At 42.9% G+C, this 13,596-nt stretch overlaps 1 protein-coding gene across 2 annotated transcripts in view; it reads left to right on the forward strand.

Annotated features, from left to right (window-relative positions):
• The window catches only part of CLCN2 (chloride voltage-gated channel 2), a 684,072-nt gene that overhangs the window by 573,172 nt on the left and 97,304 nt on the right, over positions 1-13,596 (forward strand). For both annotated transcript variants that reach the window (XM_082249904.1, XM_082249905.1), the window contains exon 17: positions 11,337-11,482. In XM_082249904.1, the coding sequence (XP_082106030.1) occupies positions 11,337-11,482 (146 nt within the window). The remainder of the gene's footprint in view (positions 1-11,336; positions 11,483-13,596) is intronic.

Genomic DNA, 13,596 nt, shown 5'->3' on the forward strand with positions numbered 1-13,596 from the left:
GACGCGGAAGAAGACACCGAAGAGGACCGCGCCGGCTTCAGCTGCCCACAAGAGAGATGGAAACGCTGTGGAAGAAATTTTATAAGTGAGTATTTCTTCTAAGAGGTAAGTGCGAACCGGGACAGATCAGAGGCTAGCCATTGTGGAATGTACTAGCCCTGACTGTCCTGGGGGTATGATTGTTGAAAAATGATTTCTGTGCCCGGAACTCCGCTTTAATGTGGCAAAAAGGGGAGAGAAATGTGGGACATTAAATGAGTATAGCTAGACATGTATATTTGATGAATACTGTAAAAAGAGTGTCCTAATAGGACCCCAAAATGGGGAACCATAAGGGGCTATCAATGTATATGTAGTTTGTACTAAATGGTATGGCATGTATAAATGTAAATCATAAATCTTCCATATATTTCATATACATCAAAAGAAATACAAAAATAATATATCCAAAATCATTAATAGTAAATAACCGATTCATTGTGACAACGAATTCTCTATAGGTACACAAATTTATAATGTAATAAACTTTATAAAACCCAGATAATGGGGACCTATAGAGAGCTGGCACAAAATTGAATATCTGATTTATCATTTATAATGTATACCACAATATATCTAAATAATATTAAAAGATAATAACAAATATTACATACACAGGTCATATAAATAAGAATAAATACATAGATAGCATAACCAAAGTCATTCATTGATAAAAAAACAGATTTAATATGAGGCTATATTTGCTGAGAATACACAATCTTATAATATGAAAAGATCAGATGGGATTGTCTGAGTGATTGTCGGCTCATTATGGGAGGCCTTGGGTAAGGTTATCTGAGTAATTGTTGGCTCGACGCGTTTCATGGACCTCCGTCCATTCATCAGGAGCATTAAAATTTCTGTCTAAAAATGAGAGTATGAGTTAAGTGGTTGTAATAGTATGAACTATAATAGGGAATATGATGGAATAGACACTACCTTAAGCGGTGTCATGAATCCAAAAGCAATCCAGGCTGATGTGAAAAGACCCAAGCTGATCCAGGGGACGCCTAACCCGGGGCTGAGGCATGGTACAACGCCAGCACACAAGGGCAAAGGGGAGGAGAGGACCAGAGACGGAATAGTCATAAGTAAACTAATAAAGGGGGCTTCACAGATATCACTCAAAGAATGATGGCAAGGACACATTGGGAATAAACGTGATCTGAAAATATATATGTAAGTTAAATAAATATTTGGAAAAGATATATTGAGGAGAAAAACACTCAGGAAATATCCATAATATATAAAGCATATAGGATCAAACAGTTGAACCCAAAAAATGTGCCTATGAATAACTGATCAGAGAGCAAAATGCACCAAGGAGGAGAATATGTATATGGTGCATATAGTCAAAGCAATGACCTAAAAGAAAGGTGTTAGCTACGTGAAAACGTCAGAGGACATATGTGTGCAGATAGTGATGAGGTATAGGTAGGGAATAGATACCAATAAACATAATCCCTAGCAGCAGTGCATAAAATAGTAACCATTAGCACAAAGAAAGTATGTAAAAGTAAAACACCAGGGTGAAAAGTGCATAGAAAAGGGGGTAATTAAGTGCAATACTTGTTGAGAAGCAAATGGAGTGGAGCAAACTCAACAAGCAATTGGAAACCACCAAAGGTGAAAATGAAGAGACACAACTCCCCCCCCCCCCCCCAAAAAAAAGGGTAAGCGCCAAAGGAAGAGTGCCATGAGCATAGCACAAAGTAGTGCATACACAGTGTGACAGAGGTTCAAACGAGCAGTATGTATATACAATATAGTGAGTGATCAGTGATAAGGTGAAATCATATAAAATTTTCCAAGATACCAGAAAATAAAAAAGCCAGTAGTGATGAACAGGTCCGACCACACCAGGTAGTAGGAGCAATACCACGCCAGCGCCATGCTAGGCGTCAGTATATGTAGGCGGTTATAGCACCTCCCATATCCGGTCCGTCAGACCGGACACTGGTAGGAGCGAGCCGCCCACTGACGTCACACGAGATGGAAAGAAGTTGTCATGGTAACGCGGCGCCGTGAGGCGTTACGCATCATGCAACTCGAACATGGTGCCGATGGGGGGCATGACGGCCCGCCCCCCAGCTCGGATGCCGAAGCAGAGACGGGTACAGGGGGGAGGCGGCTGGCCGCCCATCGCAGCCCTGGACAGGAAGCCTGAAACAGCTCGGATCCATCACATACAGACTGGATATTAAAACATCTTTTCACATCAGCCTGGATTGCTCTTGGATTCATGACACCGCTTAAGGTAGTGTCTGTTCCATCATATTCCCTATTATAGTTCATACTATTACAACCATTTAACTCATACTCTCATTTTTAAACAGAAATTTTAATGCGCCTGATAAATGGACGGAGGTCCATGAAACGCGTTGAGCCAACAATTACTCAGATAACCTTACCCAAGGCCTCCCATAATGAGCCGACAATCACTCAGACAATCCCATCTGATCTTTTCATATTATAAGATTGTGTATTCTCAGCAAATATAGCCTCATATTAAATCTGTTTTTTTATCAATGAATGACTTTGGTTATGCTATCTATGTATTTATTCTTATTTATATGACCTGTGTATGTAATATTTATTGTTATCTTTTAATATTATTCAGATATATTGTGGTATACATTATAAATGATAAATCAGATATTCGATTTTGTGCCAGCTCTCTATAGGTCCCCATTATCTGGGTTTTATAAAGTTTATTACCGGTACATTATAAATTTGTGTACCTATAGAGAATTCGTTGTCACAATAAATCTGTTATTTACTATTAATGATTTTGGATATGTTATGTTTGTATTTCTTTTGATGTATACGAAATATATGGAAGATTTATGATTTACATTTATACATGCCATACCATTTAGTACAAACTACATATACATTTATAGCCCCTTATGGGTCCCCATTTTGGGGTCCTATTAGGACACTCTTTTTACAGTATTCATCAAATATACATGTCTAGCTATACTCATTTAAAGTTGCACATTTCTCTCCCCTTTTTGCCATATATGCTAAGTTCAACATGAACAATGCTGAGAAGATTAGTATGGTCGCCTGCGCAAGGATGACACAGGCATTGTCGTGAGTGAGCGGTCACAGATGGGCCCAAGGTCAGTATCAGCTGCTGTCTGCCTTTCCTCCTCTCAAGTTGCTGCCAAGACTTCATCGCAGGATCGAGGCGGAAGGGATTCCGGTCATTCTCGTGGCTCCAGACTGGCCTCGCCAAGCTTGGTACGTCGACCTGGTCAGGTTAGCCGCAGGCGCTTCTTGGAGGCTTCCTCTCATGAAGGATTTATTGTCTCCGGGGCCAATCAATTTGGCTTTTGAAAACCAGGTGCTGAAGGTCTGCTTCAGTGATTCCCACCCTGCTTAAAGCATGGGAAGCGACTTCTAGGATGTTTTTTTCATCGTGCAAGGAAGTCGTATATTGCGTGGTGCAAGTCTTTTTGGGCTCCCCCTCGCTCTTACTTGGTGGCCCGGATCTTGGCTTCCTTCAACGGGGAGTTGATCAAAAGTTGGCCTTGAGTACTATCAAGAATCAGGTTTTCGGCTTTGGCAATTTTTCTTCCAAAGGCCATTGGCCGCCCATTCCCTGGTGCGTAACTTCTTCCAGGGGGTGCGTCACTTTGGTACTTCCGGTGCGACCTCCGTCTCCAACTGGGGACCTTGATTGGTGCAGTTGGTTCTTCAATAACCTCCTTTTGCAAGTATTCGGGGGTATCCCCTGCCTACCTTAGTACAGAAGGTGGCCTCCTTGGTTGCTTTCACTCTGCGCGCAGGGTGTCGGCACTGGTGACATTTTCCTGTCATTCTATATATGTTGGTTCACGGAGACAAGTGGTACGTCGTCTGGATCCGTCCTTCCCTCCGAAGGTGGTTACTAGTGTTCACTTGAACGAGGACATTGTATTACCGTCTTTGTGTTCTAAGCCCAAACATCCTGAGAAATTTACATTGCATACTCTGGATATAGTTCGAGCACTCAAGGTGTACTTGGCGACTGCTGAGTCTTTTCGTGAGTCAGGTTTGCTCTCTGTACTCACGGATGACCCTAGCACAGGGCTGCCTGCATCTGCTGCGACTGTTTCCAGATAGATCGGACAGACATTGGTGCAGGCTTATTCAATTAAGGGTCAGGTCCTACCTTTTCCCTGTTTCAGCGCCTTCTACTCGGGCGCCTAGTGTTTCCTGTGCTTTTCGCCATACAGGCCTCTGTGCTTCAGGTTGCAAGACAGCTACCTGGTCGTCTGTTCACACCTTTACCAAATTTTATTAGGTGGATGTTCTGGCATCTGCAGATGCCTCTTTTGGCCGCAAGTTTTGCTGGCTGCTGTCTGGAGGGCCTTCGGCCTTGCTTGAGGGTGTTTACTGTTTGTTTCAGGTGGGCCTCATCTTCTGATGAGTCCTGTTGCCTGGTTGGCTATATTTAGCCTTGGTGACTTGTTCTTTTCTGCTGTTCCCAACCCTCATTTTTTGGCACTGCTTTGGGACGTCCCTACTGATATGGATCACAGGACTGTGGCAATCAATGAACGATAGAGAAAACTGGATTTTTGACTTACCGTAAAATCCTTTTCTCTTAAGTTCATTGACGGACGCAGTACCCGCCCCCCTCTCTTTTGAGTTGGGTTGGTGTTACTTTTCTGACACTGCTTTGATACAAAACTGACATCCTATGCAGGAAGAGAGGGGTGTACCCTCCGGGACTGGCCATAGGCATAGCCAGAACTTTTTTTCTGCTTAATGTCCTACTCCTGTAGGGGGGGGGGGGGTATGACCCTACTGATAATGGATCAGAGGACTGCGTCCGTCAATGAACTTAAGAGAAAAGTATTTTACGGTAAGTCAAAAATCCAGTTTTTTTTTTCAGGTATTTACCAAAACATATTCAAGCTATAGTTAAATAATGGATATGGGCTGAAAGTGCACACTCTCGGGTTTAATTTGAGGGTATGTACATCCAAATCAGAAGAAGGGCTTAGGAATTACAGCTCTTAAGAGTAGCCATCCCCCTTGATCAAAAGTACCTGGACAGTTAAATCTAAAGCTGTTTCATGGCCAGGTGTGGACTACTCCTTCTTTATTTCTTCATCAATTAAGCAGTTAAAGGGTCTGGAAATAATTCTAAGTGTGGTATTTGCATATGGAATCTATTGCTGTGAACCTACATCATGCATTCAAAGGAGCTGTCCATGCAAGTGAAACAGGTCATTTTAAGGCTTCAAAAACTAAACCAATCCATCAGAGAGATAGCAGCAACATTAGGAGTGGCATAATCAACCGTTTGGTACATTCTGAGGAAAGAAGTACGCACTGGTGAGCTCAGCAACCTAAAAAGGCCTGGACGTCCACAAAAGACAACAGTGGTGGATAATCGTAGGATCCTCTCTATGGTTAAAAAAAAAAAATTCACAACATCCAGACAAGTGACGGACGCTCTCCAGGAGGTGGGCATATTATGGTCATAAATTAAATAAAACAAGCTGCGCTATAGCTGTGAAACATTGCTATAACCACTGATCGGCTCGTTCTATATCTACACGCTCTCCCCAATTTTGATGTTTGTAAGTTCCTTTCTATATTGATTTTAATAAAAATATACAGTTTTACGCTATGGGGTAAATGTTTACTTTTACACATGTGACCTGGTGACTGATGCCCATACTGTGTGACCTGAACCTACTACCATTGGAGGTCCATTGAATCTTTCATTACGGATTTCTGGAGCATAATATGAGACCATTGGTGAATCTATTTCATTTGACGTTGCATACAACCATTATCTGGTAAGCAGTTTGTAGTTTTGGGTGGTGGTCACTGTCCCCAATTGGTGGAGTCTGGTCTACTTCTGGATTGCCTCTTAATTCCTTCATCCTGCAATTAATGTTTTACCTCTGGTAAGCAGTTTGTACTATCGGTGGTGGTTACTATCCTTTGAGTGTAATGTAGTGCTTGAATCATGTATTATTTTGGCGATCTTATATTCTCTATCTGGTAAGCAGTTTGCACATTTGATGGTGGTTACTTTGGTGAATCTGGCTTTTATTGGATATCTACCACCGTCTGGATTCCTCACAGTTATTTTGTGATTTCACATTATACACTCTGCACACTTCATAGCTTTCCTTTCACATTTCTATACAATAATATCAGTATTACGCTATGGGATTCCATATCTTTTTTTCCTATGTATATGGCCTGATGTCGGTTGAGGCTACTGTACGATCCAGGACATTTTGGAACACAGTGGAGTAATTGACCCACAAGAGCGATATCTTTCAGTGGTCTTGGGTGTGAAATCCCCTAAATTGGCTACATTCTGGTAAGCAGTTTGTACTACCAGTGGAGGTCTTGGGAGGGGAGCTATCCCTGCCTTGCTATCTGTGTAGGTATGCACTTCTCTTTCATCTTTATCACTTTCACACATCATCAGTACTTATTTTATATGGCCACACTAGCCAGCACTATTACTCAATTATTGATGTCCTCTCTTGCAATATATCCTACACTTGGAGAATCCTGTCAATATCATTGATGAATATATTTGAATAGAGACTTTATGGACTTTATGATTATCTTTAACTATATGGTTTTGTTATACACGTGTGGTTATAGCACTGTTTCACTGCTATAGCGCAGCTTGTTTTATATAATTTATTTTTTGGTGTTGTCACAGTTGAAGCTGCTGCTTTATTTTCTTATTTATAATTCCGTAGCGCGGTTATTTTCCCTATACATATTATGGTCATAGTCTACAATCAAGAGAAGACTTCACAAGAGAAAATACAGAGGGTTACCCACAAGGTGCAAACCATTCATAAGCCTGAAGAACAGAAAAGCCAGATTGCCAGATGCTTTTTGGCAAAGATACACTTTGCCAAAAAGCATCTAGAAAAGCCAGACCAGTTCTGGAAAAGCATTCTTTTGACGGGTGAATCTAAGATTTATCTGTACCATAATGAGGGGAAGAAAATAGTGTGGAGAAGGCTTGGAACAGCTCAGGAGGCAGTGTGATGGAATGGGCATGCATGGCTTCTAGTGGCACTGGGTCATTTGATGTTTGATGTGACAGAAGACAGAAGCAGCTGGATGAATTCTGAAGTGTTTAGAGATATACTGTCAGCCCAGAGTCAGCCAAATGCAACAAAGTTTATTGGACAGAGTTCACAGTACAGATGGACAATGAGCCAAAGACACTGCAAAAGCAACCCAGAAGCTTTTGAAGGAAAAGAAGTAGAATATTCTGCAATGACCGAGTCGATCACCTGATCTTAACTCAATTGAGCATGCATTTCACTTGCTGAAGGCAAAACTAAAGGCAGAAAGACCAACAAACAATGAATAACTGAAGACCGCTGTGGTTAGAGCCTGGCAAAGCATCAGAAAGGAGGAAACCCATTCGTTGGTAATACCTATGGGTCCCAGACTTCAGGCAGTCATTGACAGTAAGGATCCTTTCACACGAACGATCTGATTAGATCCGCCTGTCAGTTTTTCAGGCGGACCTGATCGGATACCCCATGACATCCGCTGCCCCATAGAGATGCAGCGGTGACATCTCAGCTGACACCCGCTGCTATCCGTTTCCGATCCTATCAGTGAAATCTGGACGGATGGAAACTCTATTTTCCATCAGTCCAGCGGATCGGATCGGATGAGAACGGTCAGGCAGTCCATTCTCATGCGATTCCCCCATAGAGGACAGCGGGGATCTGACAGCTCCATCTCCGCACACACATCTACTCGGCGGGGATTGGCGGATCGATCTCCACTGAGCAGAACAGAGTCCATCGGCGGATGTGGACCATGTGAAAGGACCCTAAGGGATTCCCAACAAAATATTAAAAATTAACATTTTATGTATGATTATATTAATTTGTCCAATTACATTTGAGCCCCTGAAAATGGGGGGGGGGGGGGGACTGGGTATAAAAATAGTTGCAGTTCCTAAAATTTGTACTTGATATTTATGTTCAACCCCTTGAATCTAAAGCTGAAAATCTGTACTGCAAATTCATTTAGATTGTTTCATTTTAATTTTATTCTGGTGGCATATAGAGGCAAAAGTATGAAAATTGTGCCTGTGTACAAATATATATATGGATCGAACTGTATGTTTAGGGTCTTAACAAATGGAACCATAAACACCCATACTGTGTAGTGGGACATTTTCCATTCATACTAGTTCAATTTACGTCAGCTCACAATTGGCTGCAGTGTTGGACATATTTGTAAAATATTTGTGATTGTTCTGAGACTTTGCATTTTCACAAGTCCATAATGTACATATTTTGCTAGGATGTAGGAATTTAGGGTTCCTTGAAGGCAGCCGAGAAGGAGGCAAGTCCAGAAAAGTGGAAATCAAAGTATTATCCTGAGTACTTCTGCATGTGGGTGAGATAAGCGTGTGCAGCTGTATTCACACTAAATAGATTTTTTTGATGCAGTGGCATAGCTCAGAGTTAAACAGCAGTGCCAGTAATAAACTGCATTTATTTTTATACTGTTATGCTCGCCTTTGCAAAAGGTTAATTTAAGCACTATAAACATGTGTGCTGTATTGTATTTTTGCACTTCTTTGACATAAAATTAGGATCCCACTTCTATTGTGTCACCTTCATTTGTAAACTGGTTGCTTCATTCCAAATGATTCATTCTAAATATAGTAGAAATTTAAAAAATGGCTTTTTGGAGTACAATCTATAAAAACACTTCTCAGGAGAGTCACAAAATTCTTTGGCCTCGTGCACACAGGTTTTTTTTTTTTTAACGTGGTTTCTCCTGACAGAAAAAAAAATCAGCTTTAAAAACACACCTAAGGCGCAGTTTTCCAAACGCTTTAAGACATGTTCAGGTGTTTGTTTTATTGATCAGAATTGTAATTTATCCTGTCCATTGAAATAAACTCTCAAGCACTAAATGCACCATGTGCTTTTGCACGGCTAGATGGGTTTAGAAACTTTTAGAAGTGTTTGGCGTTTTTTTATGCCTAAAAGCTACTCTCCTACACAATTCTTCGGAGGTTTGACAGGCTCTAAAAGCTGCTGTTCCTAAACTCCTCTAAAACCCAATGTGTGTGTATGGACGCATAGGCTTTTATTGAGGGGAATTCAGGGGCTTAGGCAAAAAATGTTCAAAACCTCAAAAATGTCAGTTGTAGGAGCAGCAGTGTGCATGAACCCTTATTGTTCAATTTCTTCATAAAGCAGCCACAGCTTAATTAGAGAAGCTTGTCCTGCCACCATGCACCATTCATCAGAGAAGGATCCTTCCTCTCTGTATGAATGCAGTGGTCTCTCTGCAGAAGCCCAACACACCCCCTGCGCTTTCCAATCTGCAAAGCTCATGCTCCTTGAATTGGAGAGTGGTATCTTTTAATTCAGCAGACTATTGCAGATGAGTACCTTGTAATGTCTGGTACACACAGGGAGTTTTGTTTTTTCCTGTTAAAATCAATGGGCTGAATGAAAAAAACCTGACAGATTGCTGTATTAACACAAGTGATGTTAGTACAGCGATCTCTCCCACTATTATGCTATTGTGAAAAATCAATCCATCCCTTTACTCCAAAAAAATTGCAGTCAGTGAAAGTGGTAACTAGCATACCTATAAACTTGGTCAACTCTGCACCCCTAAGGAGCCAAGTAGACTGTAAAGGCATTCCTCTTGCCTCTACTGCTGCTTTACCTTGTCATTCGCTTACCTGACTGCAACTTCACTTTTCTCCTGTCCTAAATATTAGTAGGTGGAGGCAGACCTATTATTGCTGCAAAGACCTACAGTATCTCACAAAAGTGAGTACACCCCTCACATTTTTGTAAAGATTTTATTTATATATCTCTTTTCATGTGACAACACTGAAGAAAGTAGTGCATTTACAGCTTGTATAACAATGTAAATTTTCTGTCCCCTCAAAATAACTCAGCACACAGCCATTAATGTCTAAACTACTGGCAACAAAAGTGAATACACCCCTAAGTAAAAATGTCCAAATTGGGCCCAATTCACAATTTTCCCTCCCCGGTGTCATGTAAATCATTAGTGTTCCAAGGTCTCAGGTGTGAATGGGGAGCAGGTGTGTTAAATTTGGTGTTTTCACTCTCACTCTCTCATACTGGTCACTGGAAGTACAACATGGCACCTCATGGCAAAGAACTCTCTGAGGATCTGAAAAAAGGAATTGTTGCTCTACATAAAGGTGGCCTAGGCTATAAGAAGATTGCCGGGACTCTGAAACTGAGCTGCAGCAGGATGGCTAAGACCATACAGCGGTTTAACAGGACAGGTTCCACTCTGAACAGGCCTCGCCATGGTTGACCAAAGGAGTTGAGTGCATGTGCTCAGCGTCATATCCAGAGGATGTCTTTGGGCAATAGATGTATGAGTGCTGCCAGCCATTGCTGCAGAGGTTGAAGGGGTAGAGGGTCAGCCTGTCAGCTCTTAGACCCAGAAGGAAGCCTCTTCTAAATATGCATAAGAAAACCCCCAAACAGTTTGCTGAAGACAAGCAGAAAATATTGACACTTTGGGCCCAATTTGGACATTTCATTTAGGGGTTCAGCAGTTTAGACATTAATGTCTGTGTGTTGAGTTATTTTGAGGGGACAGCAAATTTACACTGTTATACAAGCTGTACGCTCACTACGTTACATTGTAGCAAAGTGTAATTTCTTCAGTGTAGTCACATAAAAAGATATAATAAAATATTTACAAAAATGTGAGGGGTGTACTTACTTTTTTGTGATACCTTTATTATTTCCTGCAAAAAGCATGAGTGGGTGACTTTTTGTTAAAGGGTTGGGAATTTGGTGCCTAAAACTCTACTTCACTTTTGTCCAATCTGTCAATAAATTACCTGTTTTTTTATACTAAAAAATGTGGGTGTAAAATATATGAATATTGCAGCAAGAAATACCTTAATCTATTATCTTCTAAAAACACCAAAATAACAGGGACCTGTTTGTTTTTCACACAACTTTCACCAAACATTCAAACATTTTTCTAATGGGCTTAAATTGGAAAAAATGTTTGCATTATGGGTGAAAGTTGTGTGAATCTTGTGTGAAAACATTTATAAACTCCAGGGTTTAATTTCACTGTTGGACACACACTTGCATGTTGTAAATGAGCCTGTCAGCTGCTACAGTTTTTATCTGTACCTACGATATTTTGGACATTGCTAACCTGTTCTTCTACATCATGTTGATATAAAGGCTGTGAAACAGTGTGAAGTGGAAGAGGGTGTAATGAAATATTGATGCAGTGATTGTCTCTTTCTCCAGAGTCCATGGTATTGCTGGGCTCCATTGACTGCTCTCAGCTGGTTTCTTTGTTGCGATTTCAGCTCAGCAGAAAGCGTCGCCTGCAGCAGCTGAGAGAGAGAGAGAATGGGGGAAGAAAAGAAACCGAGAGCACTGTACGATTCCAGGTAAATTTTCAACATACTGTCATTTGCATGTCATCACTGTAAATCAGTGACTGCATTTGCTTCTTCTTTTTTCTGTGCTAAAACAGTAATAAAATTAAAGAAAACAAAAACCCTGGTGATCTGCAGTACCCTACTAATGAAAGTGTTACACAAGCCTTTAAAAAAACCGCAGTATAAATTTGCTTCTTGGTCTCACACAGTACAGAGATGTGATTTAGTAATACAGTCTACTGTCGACTACATTTCTCTTTCGTTCATTAACGGACGCAGCTCCGGATAGTCAGAACTATTGGGTTATACTGCCCCCTACAGGAGTAGGACACTAGGCAGAAAAGAATTTGGGCTACACCCATGGGCAGTCCCGGGGGGTATAATCTCTCTCTGCTATAGCCACTCATTTTTTTTCTGCCTAGTCAGGAGTAAGGACCTAGTTCCCTGCTGGGATCTCTGGTCCTAGCAAATCTTTTTCGTTTTAGATAGAACATTTTTGTCCTGGATTTTTCCTGTGAGATCTACAATCAACTGCCGGACTGGGCGACAGGCTGGATAATCTAGATCAAGTGGTCACCCCAGCTTGGCAGGCGAGCGTGCGCAGGCCTCAGCTATGCGCTAGGTTGGCCACAACATAACCCCACAGGACGTGGGCTGGCCTGCGTATTAAACGCCTCACGAGTTCGCATACGACCGGGTCTCGGCCCGAGATGCAGCGTTACTAGCTGACAGCCCCCCATTTTGATTGAAATGGGTTCTGCCTGGAGTGGTGCCTGCCAGGTTCCTGGTATGGTGAGTTGCTGTCCCCCTGGAGCGTTTTGGGGTGGACGTGGGCTCCTCCTTGGGACGGTCAGACCCCCCACATTCCCCTCCTTCCAGCATGCACCCCCCTTGCCAACTCCCTCATCCTGCCCCCTCCACGCTGGTGCTATTTGGGTGGTCTGGCAACCTTTCTGTGATGGGGGCAGGGTGCTAACTGACGATGGGGGCCGGGGGGCTATGCCACTGGCGACTGGACAATTGGCTAGGCGGGGTGATGGCTTGTACCTGGCGCGGGCTCCTGCCAGGGCCCCCTGTCCTGCCTGGATCTGTCCTTGAGGCCTGGTCTCCCTCCTGGGTCCCTGTAAGCCTTGTGGTGTCTCCATTTTATTGAGGCCTGTGTTTCTATACATAGCGGCCAAGTTTGTGTAGTCAAACGGCCATTTTGTTGTGGTTTGCTATTGGAAATAGCTGGGGCCATGACAGTGGACCTCTGTGGGTGGTGATTTTGGCGGTGGGAGGCCCTCCTCATCCCCTGGTGCTGACTCCTGGTTAATTTTATTTTCTGATTGCCGCACGTGTAGTGCAGATTCCCCTGGTGGCTGCAGGTGTCTGTTTCTGTGGGTGTTGAGTCTGGTGGGGTCCTCTCCCTCTCTGCTAAGGATTACTTTGTGCCTGGCGACTGGGTGGTGCTGCCAGCATGGTGGGGGTTGTCCCTTAGCAGTTAATTACACTTTTTCGGCAGTCCCCCTGGTGACTCATGGAGTCTTTGGAGCACATTTTCCCACCTGATCCCCTCTCTGGTCCAAACCATCCATCAATGCACTGAAAGCGGTCCTGGGGTTCCTTGTGTCCCAAGTGGAGTTAGCTTGCGGGCAACGGGGTAGGAAAAAGCTGGGTCTGCAAACATGCTCCTGGAATCCTCTGATAGTGAGGATGATTCCTCCACATCTGCGACCGTGCACGAAAAGGCGATGATGGATGCATTGATTGCATCTGTGCATGAGACCCTGAAGATGGAGGACACAGCTGAAGCTGCGATGGAGGCGCAGGTGCCCTCTGGCACTCGCAAGCCATCCAAAGCAGCAAAGATGTTTCCTTTCCTGCCTATTTTGACAGAGTTGTTGCTAAAAAGTAGGGACGACCAAAGCGTCCCTGTGGGGTGCCGAACTGCTTTACTGGGCGTTACCCCTATGAGGAGTCCCTTCTTAAGAAGCAGACTGTGCCACCTATGGTAGACCCTCCGGTTTCCAGATTAAACAAGGCAACCGTGATTCTGGTTGAAGAATCTCCGGCCTTTAAGGATCTGGCTGACCGGAAGGCAGAGGCTGTGGCCTGCACTATGTACACTCTGGCTGGTTCGG

Source organism: Pelophylax lessonae (genome assembly GCF_965119305.1).
Source record: "Pelophylax lessonae genome assembly, chromosome: 3".
Lineage (NCBI taxonomy): Eukaryota > Metazoa > Chordata > Amphibia > Anura > Ranidae > Pelophylax > Pelophylax lessonae.